The following is a 22,190-nucleotide window of genomic DNA, read 5'->3' as shown; positions in this document are numbered from 1 at the left end:
TCTCTTCCTCTAAGTTATGCTTTATCACAGTGACAGAGGGTGGAACTAGAACAAGTTCCTCAGCTGGGAAGTTTCCAGCCCCAAGGTGGATGCCTGTTGAGTTTTCCATCAGTGTCTGCCTTGATTTTTCTTGAATTATTAGGAATAAGGGCTTGAAGTAACAGAAATCTGAATAGCTCCCAGATCACACATAGACTCTAGTGAAATTTGAAAGTGTCTTGCAAAACCTCCTGAGCACGCCTGGCATTTCCCATCGATTGCACACCCCTTTCCTGTACTCCTCACCTCTGCCCTGTCTCACAGGCCTTTGCACATATCCTTTCCTGTGTGCCAGAGCCTTTGTACCAATGCCAGGGGACTTAATCAGATTGTCCCTGCTTCCCTCAAGAACAGAGAGTCATGTCTCCCTTCCTGCTCCTGCACATTCTTGAGGGCTTTTGGGAAGCACGTCTCTCTGTACTACATGTGCACGACTGTCTCCTTTACATCACGTTCTTGAAGTTAGGCCGGCATCCCTGGTATCAGGTACAGCTGGGACTCATTGTACATCATGTGAATGGAGAGCAATGGAATGGCTCTGAAAATCAGAGGCTGATCCAATGGCATGGAGGGCCAGCCCTCAGGATGCTTGAGATGATCTTGCCTTGTTACCTTTTAGAACTTAGAAATGAACCCCAAGCCCTCTCTTCCTAGCTGTCTCTCTTGCTGTGCTAAATCACCAGTAAGCCCAGCCAGCTCCCCTGCTAGAGCACCAAGTTTCAGCAGGGAGTGACGGTGACATTTCACAATGCTGGATATGGCTTTAAGGACCACACCTAGGGCTGTTGTTAGTAGATAGTGGGTAGAGGCTAAAAATGCTGTAAAACTCTAGTTCACAGGGCAGCTCCCGCATGACCACGTATCGCCCATCCTCGATGCCTTAGAGCTGAGTCGTGGAACCTGTGGTGAGGATTCTGAGTCCACCCACAGCTGTCCATCTGTGTTCATTGAGTCTCATTGGGACCAAACACCTGGTAAAGAGGAAGGATTTGTTTGGTTTGTGGTTTGAGGGGTACAGACTCTCACAGCATGGCAGTAGGAATGTGAGGTGACTGGTCCCACTGTGTCCTGGTCACACTGCCTCTGCAGTGAGCAAGCAGAGAGATGATTCCAGCACTTCTTGCTCCCCCTCCCCTTTCCTTTAAATGATCCAAGCCCCACCCTTGGGATGGTGCCACCTGTACTCAGGGTGCATCTTCCCTCCTTGCTTATACCTCCCTGGGTACATCCTCACAGACACACCTGGAGGTGTGTCCCCTGTCCTTGCTCGGCTGGCATCTTCATGTTACAGGTCTCACTGTCTCTGCTATTGCCTCAGCTGTTCCTGTCCTTAGCACCCAAGTTCGTCTTGCAATCACTGTCATATGGTGTTACAACAGCTTACAGCACTCACCACTGGGTCTGCTTGCCTCCCTCCTCCCTCCCTCCCTCCCTTCCTCCCTCCTTCTGTCAGAGCTCCATGAGAGTAAGCCCTTGAGCAGGGCTCTGTCCACAATGCTTAGAACAGTGCCCAGCATGTAGTTATCCATACACAGTGAGGGAAGTGTGGAGAATGTTAAAGCTTCACTCATAGCGGAGTCTAGGAACCACACTATGCCTCATTTTACATTAGTCACCATGATAGGGTTATGGAGATGGAGAGCAGCCAAGGAAAACAAGATGCTGGAATTGATCTGGAGATGACCCTGTGGCTAGAAGGTAGCAGAGCTGAGGTTTGAACTTACCTGTTGGCACCCTAGAGTTGATTCTTCAAGTTATTCTACCATACTTTTGGGGAAATATTTGTGGAATGTGAGTTTTGAGCACACACCTGTGCTTTCTCAGTGTGCATATGATAGAGCACCCTTTACTGACTCATATTGGTGAAATAATTAAGGCCACTCCACGTAGTTAAAAGTTTATTTTGTGGGGTAACTTACAAGTGAAGGGATAGGTAGGTTGTAGGGTCTGGCAAAGGTATGGTGCAGTCTGGCGGTGTTCTCTGGAGAACTCTGCTCAGTCTACCTCCAGTGTCCAGGGTCCGGCACCAAGAGCTCCCTCTCATTTGGATCCTGGGTCTTGAGCATCCTCTCTCAGCTCCGCCTTGTAGGCATGACCATTACCAAAGCCTCAATGGGGTTTGGAACTTCCAGGCCAAGGCTAGAATGGCTACCCACTACATCCTTGGATTCAGTTTGACCTGAGAGTGAGTGTGTGTGTGTGTGTGTGTGTGTGTGTGTGTGTGTGTGTACGTACAAATAAATAAAGTAAGTCAGTCAGTCAGTCAGTCAGTCCCTGGGGAAATTATTAATCTGTGTTGGTGTCCTCTGTATGATGTTGGAAATGGTTCTCACCCCTTTGTGCTTTGGGGTAGTGTAAGTAGGGAAAGTCAAGAGGAGCCCACGAGAAGCATTTAACAAGCATTGGTGCTCTTTCTTCTCCCTGCCTACAGTGAGGGTGAAAGAACTTTGCACCAGTACTTGGGCCTGTGGATGCTGGAAGGTGGCTTAACACATCTTATTAAGTCACTCCTATCCACCGCTGGCTCTAGTGAGCTCCAAGACAAAGACCTACAACAAATGACTGGCTGTCCTCTTGGTTTTGAGTTGTACTATAATATTAGATTTAGACAGTAGAAAGGACTCCATGGCTGTGCAGTAGACTCAGACACAGAGCCCAGCCCAATAAATAGAAAGTATTCAATTCAAGAAAATGAACGAGACTGACAAGAAACTTTTTGTTACTATGACAACTGTTACTTGGCCAGTCCTTCTTTAGCTTGATTATAATGCAACAGTGAGAAATGTCAACTGTTATGTCTCAATCACTTATTAGCTCATAAAGTTTCCAGTGCACATACTAATTGTTACTGGATAAAGTAAAACTATATAAAGAGGTCCATGACACCCATTTCCTTGTACTGAGCCGTACTGGGAGCTTTAAAAAGTAGAAAACAGTACTTATGATAATAAAACTGCTTAGCCCTTACTGAAGCCAGGCATCTTCTCACTTAACCGAGTCTACTTGTAAGGGCTATTTCATCATCCCATTTCACACATGAGAAAGTAAAGACTTTCATAAAGAGCTGGTCCAGAATCAAGACCCAAGGCTATCTGGTTCTTAACACTGATTCTTAAAAGCTAATAGTGGGGTTTGTTTGTTTGTTTATTTCTTTAAGAAAAACAAGCTGGGTATAGTGACACATACCTATAATCCCAGCACTCAGAAGGAAGAGGTAGGTGGATCTCTGAGTTCAAGGCCAGCCTGGTCTGCAGAGTGAGTTCTAGGATAGCCAAAGCTACATAGTGAGACCCTGTCTTAAACACAAACACACACACACACACACACACACACACACACACACACACACACAGAGAGAGAGAGAGAGAGAGAGAGAGAGAGAGAGAGAGAGAGAGAGAGAGAGAAACAACAAAATAAAAGTATTGACCTCTTTTCTTCGGTCTGAAAGTGATTGACAGATCAGTCTGTGGATTTCAGGTTAACAGCATCCCTAGCTACTTATGGTTTGTTGTCAGGGGACTTTCCCATGCCTTTCACCCCAGCATTGTCATATGTTTCCTGGGAGCAAGCCAGGACTGGGGAGGAATTTAGCTAATTTAGAACCTTCCAGAAAAAGAGCCACTCTTTTATTTCTGATGTCACCCATCTTCTTAGGTCTCAGGAATTCTCATAAAATTTGGTTTCTTTATTTGGTTATATCAGAGAGCTGTGCAGTTATGTCACTAATTTTAGAACATTTCATCACCCCAGGAAGAAATGTTTGTACCCATTAGTTGTTATTCTCCATCTCTCCCTCCCGTTCCCTGGGAACCACTAACCTTCATCTCCAAGGATTTGCCTTTTCTGGACATTTCATGTAAGTGGGATCATTTTCGTAGCCTTTTGTGCCTCGTCTCTTTCATCTAACATAATGTTTTCCAGGTTCTACAGGATATCATGTGTCAGTCTTTCATTCCTGTGTGACATTACAGGATATAGAGTGTAGGGGTCCAAGTTCAATCCTTTGCATATGAATTTCTGGTTGTCCCAGGCTTTGTTGAAGATTGTCTTTTACCGCAGTGAATTTTCTGGCCCTCTTGGCAAACATCAGTGAGCTATAAAAGATTATCAGTTCTATGTTTTTAATCCACAGGTACACTCTTACTCCAACACCCCAAAGACCTGATTATTCTGGCCTAATGCAAAAACACTCTAAGATCAAAAAGTGTTAGCCCTCCAACTGTGTTCTTTTGAACAGAGTTTTCACTGCTCAGAGGCCCTTGCTTCCTGACATGAAGTTAGGATCTGCTTTTCAGTTTGAGCAGATACGTCAATGAGATTTTGTAGGATTGTGTTGGCGCCGTGGACTGCTTTGGGGAGTGCTGCCTCTTACAGATGTTCACCTCACATTGTGCAAATGGGAGGTGTTGTACATTCCCATTGCGGTGACAAAACCATCATCAGGAAGGAAGGATTCATTTTAGATTATGGTTTAAAGCGGGGTACAGCCCATCGTGGCAGGGAGGGCATGGGGACAGGAGCTTGATGGTGAGTTAATTATACTGTGTCTGCAAATATGAAGTAGAATGTAGGCAGGAAGTGGGGCCAACTATAAAACTTCAAGTTAGCCCCTCCCTTTACCCCTAGTCATCCACTTGTGGGAAGGTTCAGCATCCTCAGGCTTCTACAACATTCTGAAATGGTACCGCTTGCTGGGACCAAGTATCCAAGCACTGAGCCTGTGGGGACACCCACGGCCAAAGCACCACAGATCCCTGTTTATTGAGTCATTTCTTTGAAGGATGCTTTCAGTTTTCAGTACACAAGCCTTACATGTCTTCTGTTCAATATAGTCCTAAAGATTTTTGCTGGTTTTGATGTTATGCGGTTGTTTTCTTAATTTTGATTTTGATTCTTATGGTGAGTGTGTAGAAATACAATTGATTTTTCCATGCTCATCATCCACTCTGCAGCTTTGATGGTCGTATTCCTTAGCATTAATTATTTTTTATGGATTTGCAATCTCTCTTCATCTTTAATACAGATATTCACGGCTATCAATTTCTCTTTCGGCCCTGACTTGTGGTCTTCACTTTTTAATACTTTGTTTTGTTTCTGTGTGTACTCTCAGAGTGCTCCTAGTCCGATCTCCCATGTCTGACCCATGCATTTGGAATGAGGGTGCCACCTGACAGGTACATATTGGTGAATTTCACCAAATTCCTTCTGCTCTTGATTTCTAATTTCACTCCACTGTGGCTGGAGAACCACACTGGAATGGTGGTGTTTTACAATTCACTGAAGTTTTCTTCAGGGCCTTTCATTTGGTCTGTCTTTGGAGAATGTTTTCTCTACACCTGATATGCGTGGTCTGTACTTTGTGGGTACTGTGTCTTAGAGGCATCTGTTGAGTTTGTTTTAAGTCTTTTATTATTTTATTTTATATTTTTGGGACAAGGTCTTACATAGCTCAGGCTCTCCTTGAGCTCTCTGTGTAGCTGAGAAAGGTCTTGTCTCTTCACACACACACACACACACACACACACACACACACACACACACGTACTGTGATTACGCTACCACGCCTGACTTGTGAAGTCCTGGGGATTGAACTCAGGGCTTTGCACACTAGAGTGCCAGCCAACTTACGTCTCAGCCTTGACATTTCTTTATGGTGCTGCCAATGACTCCTATTTCTGTGCTGATCTTCAGCCTCTTGTATTTGTCACTGATGGTATTGATGTCACCTCTCATTTCTGTTCATTTGTCCCATGTATTTAGGGGCTTTTCTTTTCTTTTAGGGCATATACATTTGTTTTCCTAAAAATCTTGCTTTGTCCTTAGGGGTGATTTTTTTAAATTAAGATTTCATATTGTGTGGTACCTGCATGGTCACTTAAGTTCTGTTGATTTTGAGTAGCTTTGGTTTTGTTTTGCTCTGCCTTCTTGTTTCTTTGTTTTGAGCTAAAGTCTCACAGTGTAGCCCTGGCTGGCCTAGAACTCAGTGCACTATGTAAGTCAGGCTGGCCTTGAGCACACAGTGGTCTGCCAGCCTCACCTCCTGAGTGCTGGGCTTAAAGATGTCCATAGCCATGCAGTTATATATTTTTCCTTAAGCCTTCCAAGTTTTCAGATGTGCAGCCAGGACCAGGAATCACTGCTCCATTAACGTTTAGGCTCAGGATTGTTGTATTTAAAGTTCACCCCCAGATGATGGTGGGATCATTGTGGGATTATCTGGAGCCTCACTGACTTATGTTAAAGGCATCATAGAAACTTGGATTCTGCCTTACTTATTGTTCTCTTGCTATGAAGAGACACCATGACCAAGGCAACTTGCAAAAAGAAGTGTTTAATTGGGGGCTTGCTCAGAGGATTAGTCCACGGTCACTGTGGTGGGAAGCATGGAATCGGGAAGGAACATGTGATGTTGAAGCACTAACTGAGAGCTCACATCTAACCCACAAACTGCAGGCAGAGAGGAGGAGACTGGGCCTGCATGGGCTTTTGAAACCTCAAAACCATACCTGTGACACATCTTCTCCAACAAGGCCACACCTCCTAATCCTTCTCAAACAGTTCCACCAACTGGGACCAACCATTTAGATATATGAGCTTATGTGGATTGTTCTCATCCAAACTACCACAGATGCCCTGAGAAAGATCTTCCAGGACTACATTTGTGCTACTTTGCAGTCCTGTTTTCCTCAAAAGGTTCTTTTCTCTTTATATAATGACCAAAAAGAAAAAGAAAAAAAAAGAAATCCTCCTGGGAGTCCTTCTGAGCAGTGGGAGGTGCTGCCTGGCTCCAGCTGTGAGGACTGGATGGTCCTCTGGTTCTGAAGGTACCACAGCGGCCATTCGCTGTGCTCCCAGCAAGCATTGCAGTAACAGTCACCTGGACAGACTCTTGACCCCTGGGTCCATGATTGTGTTGAGAGAGCCAGGTAGACCGTCCGGTGAGCTCATCCCCCAAAGCGTCCTTTCCCCTTTAATACTGTCTTCCAGAGAAAGTTCTAGGCAGTTACTATTAGTCCCAGAGTAGTCCATTGAAGTGAGATAATATGCCCATGTCTTGATGAAGTTGAGGTACATAGAGGCTAAATAGCATATCGTCATCATACAGCCTGTGAGATTTGAGCTCAGGCAGGCTTACACCCTTCCTTACCTCCCTGCTCAGGTTATTAAAAGTCATTTGGTTTATTTTCCTTGCAGCATCCACACTTGTCCTATGTGTAACATAAAGACTTGTAATTTTGGCTGCTTGGGAGGCTGAGGAAGGAAGAATACAAGTTCAAGGTCACCCTAGGCAATTAAGTGAGGCCCTGTCATAAGAAAATTAGAAACACTGGGCGTGATGGCGCACGCCTTTAAATCTAGCAGGCAGGTCTCTGTGAGTTTGAGGCCAGCCTGGTCTACAGAGCTAGTTCAGGACAGCCAGGGCTATTACATAGAGAAAACTTGTCTTGAAAAAAAAAGAAATAAGAATAAAAAAAAAGCCGGGGGTGTAAATGAATGGTAGAGTGCTTGTCTACCATGTTCTGAGTTCAGTTCAAGAGAAAAAGAAGAAAGGGGGAGGGAGGGAGGGGAGGAGGGAGGGAGGGAGGGAGGGAGAGGGGGCATAGAGCCACCCTTAAGGTGGGTAAGTACCTCACCTTTGTCAGGGTAAACAGCTTGGGCCACAGGCCTGTCAGGAAGCATGAATCTGCACCAGGTATCAGGGTATAGCAGATTATCTGTTCAGACAACTGGGGAGGCCTGTGGTGCCTTTGTCCCTTTTCACAGTGGGGACAGGGGGTTGTGGGAGAGTAAATGCCTTGTCTAGGTCTCAGCGATTTTGTCATATAGCTGGAACAGAAACTCTCTGTGAACCCCAATCCCTCCTGACATCTTCAACCCAGGCTGCGAACCTCGTATCTGAGATGTGCGAGAAGAGATGTTTGGGAAGATTTTCCTGTTAGAGAATCTTCTGGCAATGCTGTTTCAACCACATTTTCTTTCCACTTTTATGTTCCAGTTAGCTTGCAACTGCTGCCCTTTCTCACATCTCAAGCAGCCAGTATGTTATTGTAGGGAAAAGTAATACTTGGCCACGTCTGATCAATAAGACTTGGAGTCCACTGCAGCCTTCACATGGAGCTGAGCTGTGGAGACAAGCAGAGGCTTTTTCACAGGAACTAATGATGTGCACAGGCCTCAGGGCTCGGTGGCGTGGCTCTTACTTTTGGAGCTGTTTGTCACCTTCTTTGAGACCTCAGTGGACACATTGCCTTCCCCTAGACTTCTAACAGAACCCCGGCAGGTTGTTTTTAACAGACTGTTGCTTTTGTGTTTCCTTCTTCGCTTTCTCGACCACCAACCGGAAGTCATTTTTTGACTTTGAAAAGGAACCACAGTTTGACGTTTTAGAAAGTGAGCCAAGGGACCCAATCTAGTGGCAATTTCAGACATTCAAAAAATGTCCACATTGTTCCGACCTCCAAGCCAGTGATGGTTTTCAGCCGGTAATGGTTGAATGCATGTGAACCTTTGGGAGGTGTTCACAATGATTTAAATTGCCTGTGTTTTATAATTTGGTTTCTTGCTGATTTATACTTTTGTGTGACATTCATTCGATAACATTACAGTGAATTGAATTACAACATGTTTGTAATATTTTTCTTAAGAGAAATGTATTTTTATCTTATTCATTTATTACAAGTGTGTGCTTGTGGGGGAGGGGGTGAGAGACAGTAACTGAGCACCCACCCGGGTGTCAGAAGACAACGTTCAGGAGTCTGTTCTCAACTTTCTCTGTGGGTTCTGGGCCCAAATAATTCAGGTCATTAGACCTGCATAGCAAGTGCCTTTGCCCACTGAGCCATCTTGCCAGCCCCAAGATGGAGTTTTTTAGCTAAAGAAAAGATTGCAAGTACATTTACTGCTAGAAGCAGCACGTTCCTGTGACCTTCATGGTTCTCTTCATTTCCAGTGTTCTGACCTGTAGGCCCTTGCACGTGCTCTTCCATTTCCTGGCAAGTCTTCATCTGTATTTCTACAAGCACCAGACATTCTAACATGGCCTATCTGTCTTCTGTAGACCATCATCCATCCCACTGCAGAGCAGTCTGCACCTTAATGTCAGTGGAATTCATGGCTGAGACAACTGCAGATTGTAACTGTCACATGGGGTATCCTAGCTCCAGCCTGCATACCTGGAAGCCAGAAAACTGCCATCAGCCTCCATGGAGTTGTGATTAGCTCCCTCGTGAGGACGCTGCTTGAATTGCAGAGACTCAGAGCCAAACATTAAGCCAAGCTCGGGAATCCCGTGGAAGAGGAGGAGGAAGGGTTGTAGGAGCCAGAGGGGTCTAGGACATTACAAGAAAACCCACAAAGTCAACTAATTTAGGGTTACAGGAGCTTACAGAGACTGAACCAACAACCAGGAAGCCTGCATGGGACTGGCCTAAGCCCTCTGGATATATATGATAGTTGTGTAGCTTGGTCTTGTGGAACTCCTAAGGGACTGTCTCTGAATCTTCTGCTGGTTTTGGGGATCCTACTCCTCATACTGGGTCTCCTTGCTCAGCCTTAATATAAAGGGAGGGGCTTAGTCTTACTTCAACTTAATGTGCCCTGTTTTGTTGATATCCATGGGAGGCCTGCCCCTTTCTGAACACAAATGGAGAAGAGGAGTGGATTGGGAGGAGGAGGAGGCAGCAGAGGGGAGGTGGGGAAGAGGGGATGGGAAGAGAGGAGGGAAGGGAAACTGCGCCTGGATGTAAGAGAGATACATTTAATAATAATAATAATAGTAGTAGTAGTAGTAGTAGTAGTAATAGTAATAATGAAATGGAGGAAGCGTACAAAGTAGTCTGTAGTTTGCTTGTAGACATTCTTCTCACATTAGTCTTATATCTAGGACGTTAGTATTAGACTCAACTTGGAACAATAATAGTAGAATTGGCCCCACACTGTCCTCATGGCTGTCATTTTTTGGAATGGCATCTGGTTTTGTGATTGTAATACCAGGAAGAAAGGAGCAATAAGGTCACCTGCTCTGTGGGTTTTGAGACATAAATAGTATCTGACAAAGTAGGATTGTATCAGTCTGTTTTGTGGTTCTGTAATAAAATGCTGGAGGAAGGGTAACCTTATAAAGGAAAGATGTTTATTGTGAAGTGCTTCTGGTTCTAGAGGAGACATGACCAGTGGTAGCCTTCTTGCTGGCAGAGTCCTAAGGTATCCCCGGACATCACATGGTAAGAGACAGGGAAGATGCATATATGTGCCTCTGCTGGTCTCTCCCTCTCTTTACAATGCAACCAGGATTTGGTCATGGCATCCCCACTCTGATCACTTTATTTAGTCATAGGTATCTCATATTTAAACATCAAAGGACTCATCTTTAAACATCTCGGCCAGATTAAGTTCTCCCAGCAACATAGGGATTAAATGCCAACACAGGAACCCTGGGGAGGGAGGGACATACTCTAACCATTTCCAAACTGTAGCAAGGTTTCCCCATTTATGTGTTCATTCAAATATCTGGCTGTGCTTAATGAAAATACAGAGTCTCTGAGAGGAGTCACTTCCCCTAGTGAATCTGTGTGTGTATGGTGGCGGGGGTGGCGGGGGATGGGGTGGGGGTGTTGCTGACTCACTCTTTGCAAAGCTGCATGGGTAAGGTAGGACTTCGCAGAGACACACTGTAGTGGATAGCCCTGGGAGAGAACACCTGCCCTACCAGTCCTCTCAGACCTAGGGGAGCGTGTGCCCTGGAGACAGAGGTGCTTCATCTCCTGGAGATCTGTGTAGACCAGGAAATTCCTTCCAGCAAAGACTGATGTCCCATACCCAGTGCAGATTTAGGAAGATAAAGGAGTGGCATGGTTCCCTTGACCAGATGGGAATGGAATATACAGATATTAAAATGAAAGGAGACAGAAATGGATGGAGAGTATAGAGTGGTGCTGTAGTTAGGGACCAGCCTAACTAACATAAATGCAGAAGAACTGCAGTTTGCTCTCATCTGTCTCGGGCAGCGGTCTTTTCTTGTGGCCATCTTTAGCCTCAGGGGGTGCCAGATGAGAGCTAAGGGACACCAGAACCTACACTGTGCATAGCCTTGGACCCAGCAGCTATAAATCAATAAGATACTATTCAAGTGGGAAGATGACTGTATACATCTCTGTGTGCATTGCTATTTAAAGTGTCTGTCAGTAATTGACCTCCTCTGACTGAGCCATCAACCCAGCCACCACAGCATTCTTTATGGCTGAGTATAATTTTACTGTGGTGGCTGGGTTGATGGCTCAGTCAGTAGAGTACTTGGCGTGCCAACACGAGGACCTGAGTTTGATCTCTACCACCCACATAAAAATGGGGCATAGTGTTTTTATACCTGAGATCCCTGCGCTAGAGACTGAGGAACCAGATGCAGGAGGATTCCTGGAGCTCATTGGCCAGCCAGTTTCACTCAGTCAGCAAGCTCCCAGTTCAGTGAGAAACCCTGCCTTAAAAAATAGGTGGAGAGTGATCAAGGAAGACACCGCTGACCTCCACATGCACTCACACACATGTATGCATGTAGCCACCCTCCCCCTGAAACACACATGCGCGCACACACACACACACACACACACACACACAGATGCTGTGGATCAGTAGTGGTCAGAAGCAGGTTTCAGAGCAATATGTGCTTTGTATGAATTTATATGCACCTACACACTGGGGCCAACTTGTTAATTCCATCTGTGCTTACTCAGTAGCTTACACACTGGGTACTTTTTCTGAGCAGTGGGCAAGACAGTGTTTGGCATTCACATGTGTTTGGCAGCATTTTCTGGGAACTCAGGAGTGCTGCGGAACACCAGGCCTCACCCTGAACTTGTTACATTATCAGGATTTGACCCATTGACCCATTCACACAAGGTTTTTCTTGCTGCTATTATGGTTTGAGTATGCCTTGGCCTCCATAAACTTACGTGTTTGAACACCTGGACTTCAGGTAGCAGTGATGTTTGGGGAAGTTGTGGGACCTGTCTGGTAGAGGTGGGTCTTTGGAGTGTGTGTGTGATGATATATTGTGTCCCCCAATATATTGTGCACCCTAATAAACTTATCTGGGGATCAGAGAACAGAGCCAGCCACTAGATTAGACATAGAGGCCAGACAGTAGTGGTACATGCCTTTAATCCTAGCATTCTGAAGGCAGAGATCCATCTGGATCTATGTAAGTTCAAGGCCACACTGGAAACAGAGCCAGGCAGTGGTGGCACACCCCTTTAATCCCAGTACTGGGAAGCACACACACCTTTAATACCAGGAAGTGATGGCAGGAAGCAGAAAAGTATATAAGGCATGAGGACCAGGGACTAGAGGCTTTTAAGCAGTTCAGCTAAGACCCTTTCGGGTGAGGACTCAAAGGCTCTTGGGCTGAGGATTTCCTAGAAGGCTTTTAAGCGGTTCAGCTGAGGTCCCTTCCAGGTGAGGACTCAGGCTTTCAGTCTGAGGAAATAAGATCAGCTGAGGAGTTGGAAGTGAGGTTGGATGTGGTTTGTTCTATTCCTCTGATCTCTCAATTTTTTTTTACCCCAATTTCTGGCTCTAGGTTTTTTGTTTTTTGTTTTTTGTTTTTTTTAAAATAAATAAGACCGTTTAGCAATTTGTATGTGTGTGTTGGGGGGGGGGCTTCCTAGCCTGGTTTCCTGGTTGGCTGTCCTGATGGCCCCCACACTCTGAGCAGTGTGAACTGAACGACACCCACTCCCATGCCTTCTCCTCCTGATGAACTTTTAACAGTCTCCTGAAACTGTGAGCCAAAATGAGTCCTTCCTCCCTCACAATGAGAAGGGTAGCTGATACAAAATAGTGTTTATTAAATGTCCACAGCACTCTTTCCTGGGTGGTGTGATGGGTGGTGATTTTCACATTCTCCTTCATAACATTTCTCTGCTATAGACATCTTTTACAGTGAGCTCAGGCTCCAGCTTATAAGCAAGGATGGGAACATTGCAGAGGAGCTTATGGCTCCAGCTTCTGCTTCTTTGGCCACTCCTGACATTGTACTGGAGGATTCTGCTGCAGGAGTTGGAGGTCAGCAGCTCTTCCTCATCTGGCTACCCTGAAAACCCATTGCTTGGTCTGGGCTTGTAGCCACCACCTGAGGGATGTTGCAGGTCTGACTGGCCGAGTTCATAGTTGTTCTGGCTGACTTGCATGGTGGCTGAGACAGGATCTCACTGTGTCACTCGGGCTGCCTTCACACTTGCTGGCCTCCTGCTTCCATCTTCTTAGTGTGTCACAGGTGTGTGTCACCACACCAGACGCCCAGCTCTTGTATGCGGTGCACCCGGGGAGACCGGGGCCTCAGCTATAGATAACAGACCTAGATCATCTTCTAAAGGGTGTGCAGCTATGAGCGCTTTCTGGGCAGATTGAGAGTCACAGGCTTGCAGTGTAGTCAAGAGCCTTCTACCCCAGGTCTGGAGCATTCTGGCCCGTGGAAGAGGGGCTTTCGGTTTCCTGGTTCCCTTCTGTTCTCTGTTGAATTGGAACTCTGATAAGATGTCTGAGCCAGGTGTGGCGCTGAAAGAGGCTGGACTCAGGAGTAGGAGAACAGGCTCAAGACCAGATCCACATCCCAAGAGCTGCCTGACTTTGGGAAGGTTTGCTGTCTTTTTTGGGCTTCAGTATTTGCATCTGTGAGACTCGAAAACGAGGTACTAGATAGACCCATGCATCCTACATACTCTGGACTTAGAGATTGGTGTCACCATACCATTTCCTGGTACCCTGTAGTTCTCACATCTCCCAGAGAACTATGTCTCTGACCTTTAGCTCATCTGTACCCCTGGCTTCTCGTAAAATGGGAAAAATAAGGCCAATTCAGTGAACATACAGGTCAGGTTCGCACCTACACTTCAGGATGAAGAGCTGTTTGCTCTGAGTCTGGAGACTACCTTCCTGTTGCCACGGCTGCCTGAGTTGTGGTGGCTGAGGAGACATCCTTCCAGATGGATCAGCCTCAGTTGAATGTCTCATCACCCATCACAGGGACCACATAATGGTTTCTCCCCAATTCACCCCTGGTTCTGCTGGTCCCTGTTTGGCTACTAGCTCTGTTGTGTGACTTTTCCTAAGGAGATGTAAGCAAATGTCTGTTCATGCTAGGCAGTTAGGGCATTAATAACAGACCAAAGAGATGATTTCACCTAAACCTGATTTTGTGACCAGTGTGCTTACTGTGGTTACTTACAGGAGTGTGGGACTCAGGACCTTGCCTAGCACATCGTGGGTGATGACTCACAAAAGTGCACCCACAGAGCTCCTTACAAGCAGCCCTGCCGTAGAGTCTCCTCTCTCCTAACGATGGTTTCCTTGCCTATATAACTTTGCGAAGGGGCCCTGTAAGTCTTGTAAATTTGTGACCTTCTTGATCCTCTAATTTATGTTAGTTTTCTGACTCTCCTGAGCCTTCCTCTTTCCTCCAGAGGAAACAGCCACACATGGGTTTCTGTCAGAGGCTCTGTCATGGTGGTAGGAAAAGAAAGTGTCATTGTCTCTACTCAAGCTTTTATATTGACCATCGTCATCTTACTTACTTACGAGTTTTGCCTCCACTTTGTTGGTGAAGGAACTGAGGCTCAGCAATATTCAGAAACTTGTCCAAAGTCATCAAAATGGAGTCTGAGTTCAAGCCCAGAACTCTTGAGACGGTGCTTTGTGAAGAACTCACAAACGCCCTGTTGACCACTAGTCAGCTGCCACCTAAATCGGCATCATACAGACGGTGGGGATGTGCAGGTAATTTACTGTATTTGTTCTGAAGAAATAGCCTTTTCCTTCTTGGAGGAGTGTGGGTCCAGCCTCGCAGACAGGAGGCTGGAGGATGCTCAGCAGGGCTGCTTCCTGCACTTAGCCATAGATCTCATCTTCTGTCTCCTAATCGACAATCAGAGCAGACAGCACCATTAACTAGAAAGAGCATCACCCCCCAGGGCTACTGGGCTTAGCAGGGCAGTAAATCAAGCCCAGGTTACAACTGTTTCTGTTCAAACTGTTTGTACAGCAGGTGTACAAAATGAATTTCTTTAGCACAGGAGTCTGGCTTCTGTGGGGAGAAGTGACAGCCTGTGGCAGAGAAGCATGCTGTTAGGTTGATTGAGGTCATGGCTTCTGGAGTCCACATGCCTGGGCCTCCCCTCAGTACTAGATTTCCTAGCTGTGTGGACTTGACTAAGTCACTTTATCCTCAAAGCATAGCCACAAAATGGTGACAGAAGCCATACCTGTCTATGTCAGGACTCCTTGAGACCCTCCGAGGGTCATCATTTCCTAGGACTCTCGGAACTTGGCAAATGGTCATCTCCAGGACCGTGGTTCATGACTTCAAAAGGGTGCAATACAAATTCAATAATAGGTAAAACATGATGGCAGTGGTACCCAGAGAGGCCCAAGCCTTGGCTTCCCAGAGTTCGCTCTTAGAGCATGCCTACAAGGCGCACTCTGTTCATCTGGATTTCAACAGCATGTGTGAAGTGCCCACCGGGCAAGCTCGTTTCAGACTCTGCACCCGGTTCTTGTCAAGGCTGATCACCGGGCGCTGACTTTCCTTTGCTGCTGCTGTGGTGTAATACCCTGACCAAAGCAGCTTAAGGAAGGGCTCACAGTTGGAAGGTGCTGCTCCTTGTGGTGGGAAATGATGGCGGCAGGAGCTTGTGGCAGCTGATCACATTGCCTCTGCAGTCAGCAAGCAGAGGTGATTCCCAGGGCACAGCCCTGCTTCATGTTTGCTTTTGTCCTCGGTTTTCCCGCCTCACTTACTCTAGCCTAGATGCTTCCGCACAGACATGTCCAGAGGCTTGTCTCCTAGGCGATTCTAGATCCTGTCAAGTTGACAGTCACTATTCACCATCATAAGCACCCACTGCCTCATGTTCCTGGACTCCAGACTCAAAAGAAATGCAAATGTTCGCACAAACTAAACTGGACAGTTTGTGTAAGCTCTCATAGAGGTAGGATGTCCCGAACACGTTCCTCAAACCACATTCCCAACCATATTTCCAGCCAAGCAAGATATGACCTTGCAAGCAGGTCTTTGGAAAGGAACAGCCTTGAGAGTGTCACACGCGCTTTTCTGCATGCTGTCCCATTGAGTGGCTACTGGGTAAATTAAATGAGAAGATCTGTGCAAAGTCCTTGGCACCCTGCCTAGTATGGCAAGGACTCGCTAAATGCCAACAACAATTGCTTTGATCTCCAGGGAATGCATTTTGACTGGCTCTTCGGCTTCTAAAGAAACAAGCTCTGTGTCTACCATCCAGCTCTGTGTCTACCACCCATCCTCTCACCCACTCACCTATCCATTCCTCTGTTTTGCACCTGCTACAGTATACAGCTTGTGCCTAGCCTCCTCCAGGATTTGGTGTGCACATGTGATGGGATGTTTGTGTGTTGGAGCATGGAGGTCAGAGGTCAACTTCAGTTGTTCTTCAGGAGCTATCCACCTTGTTTTTGAGACAGGGTCTTTTGCTGGGATCTGGGACTTAGCAATTGGGCTACTCTGGCTGGCCACTGAGCACTAGGGGTTCACCTATCTGTTCTTCCCCAGTGCTGACATTGCAGGTACATGCCACCACGTGGATTCAGGTTGTTTTTTCTTTCTTTCTTTCTTTTCTCCCTGTTTCTCGTTATAGTTTTGCGCCTTTCCTGGATCTCGCTCTGTAGACCAGGCTGGCCTCGAACTCACAGAGATCCACCTGGCTCTGCCTCCTGAGTGCTGGGATTAAAGGTGTGCACCACCACCGCCCGGCTACAGTCAGGTTTTCTGTATAGTTCCTGAGGATCAAAATCAGGTCCTCATGCTTGTGCATTTTATTGACTGAGCCATCTCCCAGGTTCCTTTAAGGACTTCTGAAGCAGTGTGATTGGCAACTCTAGAAAATGCTGCGTGTAGGTGTCCATGCTGGCTGGGGATTTGCAAGTTATGATGGTAACATGTCCTTGGGAACGTCATGCTAACGCTGAAAGGACTCAATTCACTTATTATTTAGAGTAAGTGGGGTCAGGAGGCTATGGCCCGAGAACTTCATCTCCTGATAGACTTCTGTGTGTCTTTTCCTCCTGCAGCCAAAGCGAAGTCAAAATGTGGCCCCACCTTCTTCCCCTGTGCCAGCGGCATCCACTGCATCATCGGCCGCTTCCGCTGCAATGGCTTTGAAGACTGTCCTGATGGCAGCGACGAGGAGAACTGCAGTAAGTCCTGGGAACTTGGGCACGGTGACCTGTCTCTCCTGCCTGCTGGGCTGGTGCTGACCGTCCTTCATTACGTCACCTTCTTTAGTACTTCTGGGCACGTGGCTGTTGATTCTCATGTACTGTTTGTGGAGGGCCATAGTAAGTCCTCTGCATCTGATCAGTTCACAGTGCCTCTGCAGATGCACAGATGAGGAGCCTGAACAAGAGAGGTACATTAGCTTTTCCAGGGCCACATAGCTCCTTTATACCTCATCTGGTTGACTGTCTCAACACCCCGTGTTTTTGTACTTGCTTGCTCCCCTTCTTTGAATGCTTTAAAAACTTTGATTTGTTCGTTATAGTCTGTGAGAGTTGGAGAGGTGGCTCAGCAGTTAAGAGCACTTGTTGCTCTGGCAGAGGACCCGGGTTCAGTTCCCAGCTTCCACTGTGTCTCATAGCTCTTCTCACTCCAGTCCTAAGAGATGTGGCACACTCTTCTGAACTCCAGGGCACCAGGCATGTATGTAGTCACATACATACATGCAGGCAAATCATTCATACACTTAAAAAAATTAGATTATTTTGAAAATAAATTCTTGAAAAAAATTCCAGATAGTACAGAGTTAAAATTATCCTATGACCACTATGTTTTTGACCTACTATATAATATTCCATATCAATACACAAACATACAGACACACACATGTTTACATATTCACTCTAGCTGACTTTGCCTCTTAGCAGCTTGCTGCTGTGTTTAACCCTTCCGTGGCCTAAATACATGGAGTCTTTTCTAGTGTTTTGGGGGCCACAGTGACTTTACATACTGCAATGACAGGGTAGGAAAGATCAAGTTCTCAGCTCCCTGCTGTCCTGGAATTTAATGACTTAAGGGGGAGGTGTGTGTGTGTGTGTGTGTGTGTGTGTGTGTGTGTGTGTGTGTGTGTGTGTTAATCCAATTACAGTAAAAACAGTCTGACATATCTAGGATGCACACTCAAAAACTGGGCCATCCTTATTGCTCGCTCCTGTAAGATTTACATGTGTTATACTGGCCTTTAATCCTCAAGTGAGTAAATGATGCCCATTCCAGATTATATCAGAGGGTAGTGTAAGCCCATGTTGTCTTCTCATCTACCTTTGTAAAATTATGATCCAGTGTCCTGCCTAGCTGCCTTGAAGACTGGTTTTATTTTAAAAAAAAAAAAAAAAAAAAAAAAAAAAGGATCATATATTTATCCACCACTTGTAGATTTATCAGAAAGCTGACTGAAGAAAGTTGCTGTTTTTTAATCAAAGATACAACTCATGGAAGAATGATAGAGTTAAGTACACATCTCCATCTTGAAACCTTGTTGCTTGGAGATGCTTGTAATAATCACCAGTGACTGTGAAAACCCCCGGTCAGAATCTGTACAGAGCTTTCCAGGGACTGAGAGGTTAGGCTGAAGGGGTCCTCAGGCCACCACTGACTGGGCCTTTCTGGACTTGAGTCAGCATTACCCCATTCCAAGTGGAATGTAGGAACCTGGTTCTGGGAGTCTCTTCATGTTACAGAGATAACTCTTCAGTCATTAAAACTCCCAAAAGACAGTGTTTGATTTTTGTTTTAAATTTTCAGCTCTAAAGGGCTCCGGAGAAGATGGAGTGTTCATTCAGATGGGCGGGGCTTCAGCTGCTCTACCATCATACCTGTGAGGCTCCTCTGGTGTTGTTCCCTTTTGTCTAAAGAACTTCCTCCAGAGATGCTTTTTTGGAAGATTTTATTTTCTTTTTAAGTGTGTGTGTGTGTGTGTGTGTGTGTGTGTGTGTGTGTGTGTGTGTGTGTGTGTCTGTGTATCTGTGTCTATGTGTGTGTGTGTGTGTGTGTGTGTCTGTGTGTCTGTGTGTCTGTGTCTATGTGTGTGTGTGTGCACAGATGCCTGTGGAGGTCAGAAGTAGTCGATCTCCTGAGGTACATTTGAGTGTTACTCCGCTGAGTTCCAGTTGGGATGTGAGCTGCCCACCGTGGGTGTGGGAACCAGGCTCCGGGCCTACGGAAGAGAAGTATGTGCTCGTAACCGCTGAACTGCCTGTCCTGCTCAGCAGTGCTGTTTAGAGCAGGGTTGCAGATGACACAGGCTCTGCATTTTCACTCAGCCAGGGATGTTTGTCTCCCCCTCCTTCCTAAAAGCATTTTTATGGTGTGTGGTTGGGGGCTGACAGTCCTTTCTCTGAGGACTTTAAATGTACCACTTCCTCGGGCCCCTCTAGTTTCCGGTGGGAAAGTCACAGTCACTCAATTCCTTCACCTGTACATCCTGCATCTCTCCTCCTCTGGCTGCTTCTAAGAGCATCTTGTGTTTGGTTCCGAGCATTTGAATTTGGTTTTGCGCATCTGCAGGTTGATTTCTTTTGGCTTTATCCTGTTTAGGGTTTTCTGAGTCCAGGTTTTGATTTTTGGCACACTTACTAAATTTTCGGCTACCATTTCTTCAAATGTCTTCCAGCACTGACCCCTTTCCTTATGAGATCCAGGTGACAGGAGCATCGGATTCCAGCCTCTGTCTCATGACTCCCCAAGGCTCTGCTCCCTTTTTATCGGTCTTTAGCTCCCTGTAGTTCAGAGGGCTACTTTCCGTTCATCTGTCTTCCATCGCCAGTTCCTTCCTCTGCCGTCTCTACTCTTTCCCCTGCTTGCCAGCTGCTGCGCTTTCACTTTGTTTTAATGTGTTTACTACAGTTTTCTATTTCTAAAATTTCTTTTTGGTTTTTTCTGTCTCATTTCTTTGCTGGCTTTCTGTTTTTCCATTTGTTTCCAATGTCTTTGCGGCCGCTTATTAGAGTGTAAGGATGTGTTACATTTGGATCACACAGTTCCAGTACCTGGCACCTGCATATTAGCATCTATGTGGTGGCTGTCTTTTCCCCACATGTGTCGAGATTTTCCTGATTCTCTGTATGTCACCTAATTTCAGTTTCTCTTCTGGCATTTTCTTTGTTTTGTCTGATGCGAGGATCTTAAGTAAATTCTGGAGAGAGAACACTTACATTTTTGCCTTAGTAGGCAAATGTCCTAATAAACATATTCCTGCTACTTGGTTATGGGCTGTGCTGGTGGAAGCAGACTGTGTGCATCCCAGTGGTCTGAGTTCATTCTCAACCTCTTTGTGTGGAGTAGGACAGTGCACACAGGTGCAGTGTGGGACTCCATGATTAGGACAGTGCACACAGGTGCAGTGTGGGTCTCCATGATTAGGACAGTGCACACAGGTGCAGTGTGGGTCTCCATGATTAGGACAGTGCACACAGGTGCAGTGTGGGTCTCCATGATTAGGACAGTGCACACAGGTGCAGTGTGGGTCTCCATGATTAGGACAGTGCACACAGGTGCAGTGTGGGGGTTCACCTAAGAAAAATGGTACACACCCATCTGCTTCTCTCTCTACAACACGATGGGGGCATTTTTCTAGTGGCCTAAAGATCCTAAGAGGCAAAGGGAAAATTTTAAACTCACCACCATTTTGAAAATAATTTAAATTCTGGCCTTCTTCCCCAATGGCTATACTCAAATTACTTTTCAGAATGTCCCAGCCAACTATGTAAAGCTGCCTATGGAAGAGCCAGCATGATGCATGGTTCCTGCCTCTGACCTGCTCAGGAATCTCCCATAAATGAAATCAAGCAGCATCATAGAGAGACCCCTGGGGTGGTGGTGGGGGATGGCTCAGCATCATAGAGAGACCCTATAGTGGGAGTGGGGGGGATGGCTCAGCATCATAGAGAGACCCTATAGTGGGAGTTGGGGGATGGCTCAGCATCATAGAGAGAGACCCCTGTAGTGGGAGTGGGGGGATGGATCAGCATCATAGAGAGACCCCCTGGGGTGGTGGGGAGATGGCTCAGCAAGCACACTTGCTGTTTTTGTACAGGACCCAGGTTCAGTTCCCGGCACCCTTACAATGTCTCAACCTTTTGTAACTTCAGTTCCAGGGAGTCTGATACTCTCTTCTGGCCTCTGCAGACACCAGGCAAACATGTGCACAGACATATATGCAGGCAAACATACACAAAGTAAAAATAATGATAAGACTTTAAAAAAAAAAAAAAACCTACTAATGTTTACAAAAGTAAAAGAGACAACCAGATACTTTATGCCTTCCTGTATGGTGCCATCAGACTGACGTGGTTTTGCCAAAACCATCTCAGCTGATCTAAATGAGCCTTGAAATCTGACCATTCAGTTTATAGAAATTGAGGTTTAGAGGAATCTGTTCATAATAGTGTACAGAGGCAGAGGGTCAGATCCCTGGGTGTGGGAAAATCTCCCGGACCTGGCTCATCCAGAAGTAATTCTGAGATGAAGCGTGGAGGAAAGGGGAACCTGTAAACTGGGAGGCTTCAGAGGAGTCAACTTCGTGCCGTGTGTGGAGTATGTTTTCTCCCGATGCTAAATAAAACCATTGTTTAAAGAATGTTGTGATAATTGATATCTTGAATTGTGATGTGATATTTGCTGATATTAAAGCATCTTTGCTAATGTTAAAGGTCTGAGAATAGTGGTAATGTGGTTTTGTTATCCATATCTTTTAGCAGTGTGTATTATAGGTTATAAAACTTAGATTAAATGATATCTGTGGTATGCTTCTACTGCTGTTTTCAGGGAAGTTGGGTCTAAAATAAATACATAAATAACACCATGTCCAGGACTGCATTTGTCCCACAGATGAAGGCTTGCTGCCTGTTCCCCAGTGAGGCAGGAAGTGTTAGCCAGGCTGTGTGTCTGTTCATAAAGCCTCCCAGAGCCCTGCAGAGCTGGCCTGTGTCTATTGTCTGTCTACATCCAGGTCAGTTTGACTTTCCTTTGGTCTCTTCAGTCAGCCCCTGAGTAAACCCGGAGGAATCAGCCCTCCTCTCTATATAGACTGTAGGAGCTGAGAGTCACAGTGGAGGAGCTCTCCCTCAGTGCT

The 22,190-nt window shown here is 46.0% G+C and overlaps 1 protein-coding gene across 2 annotated transcripts in view; it reads left to right on the top strand.

Annotated features, from left to right (window-relative positions):
• The window catches only part of Ldlrad3 (low density lipoprotein receptor class A domain containing 3), a 236,242-nt gene that overhangs the window by 100,722 nt on the left and 113,330 nt on the right, over nucleotides 1-22,190 (top strand). For both annotated transcript variants that reach the window (XM_036186090.1, XM_036186089.1), the window contains exon 3: nucleotides 17,134-17,259. In XM_036186090.1, the coding sequence (XP_036041983.1) occupies nucleotides 17,134-17,259 (126 nt within the window). The remainder of the gene's footprint in view (nucleotides 1-17,133; nucleotides 17,260-22,190) is intronic.

This window comes from Onychomys torridus, chromosome 4, assembly GCF_903995425.1.
Source record: "Onychomys torridus chromosome 4, mOncTor1.1, whole genome shotgun sequence".
Lineage (NCBI taxonomy): Eukaryota > Metazoa > Chordata > Mammalia > Rodentia > Cricetidae > Onychomys > Onychomys torridus.
This window is presented reverse-complemented; position numbering and strand designations above follow the sequence as displayed.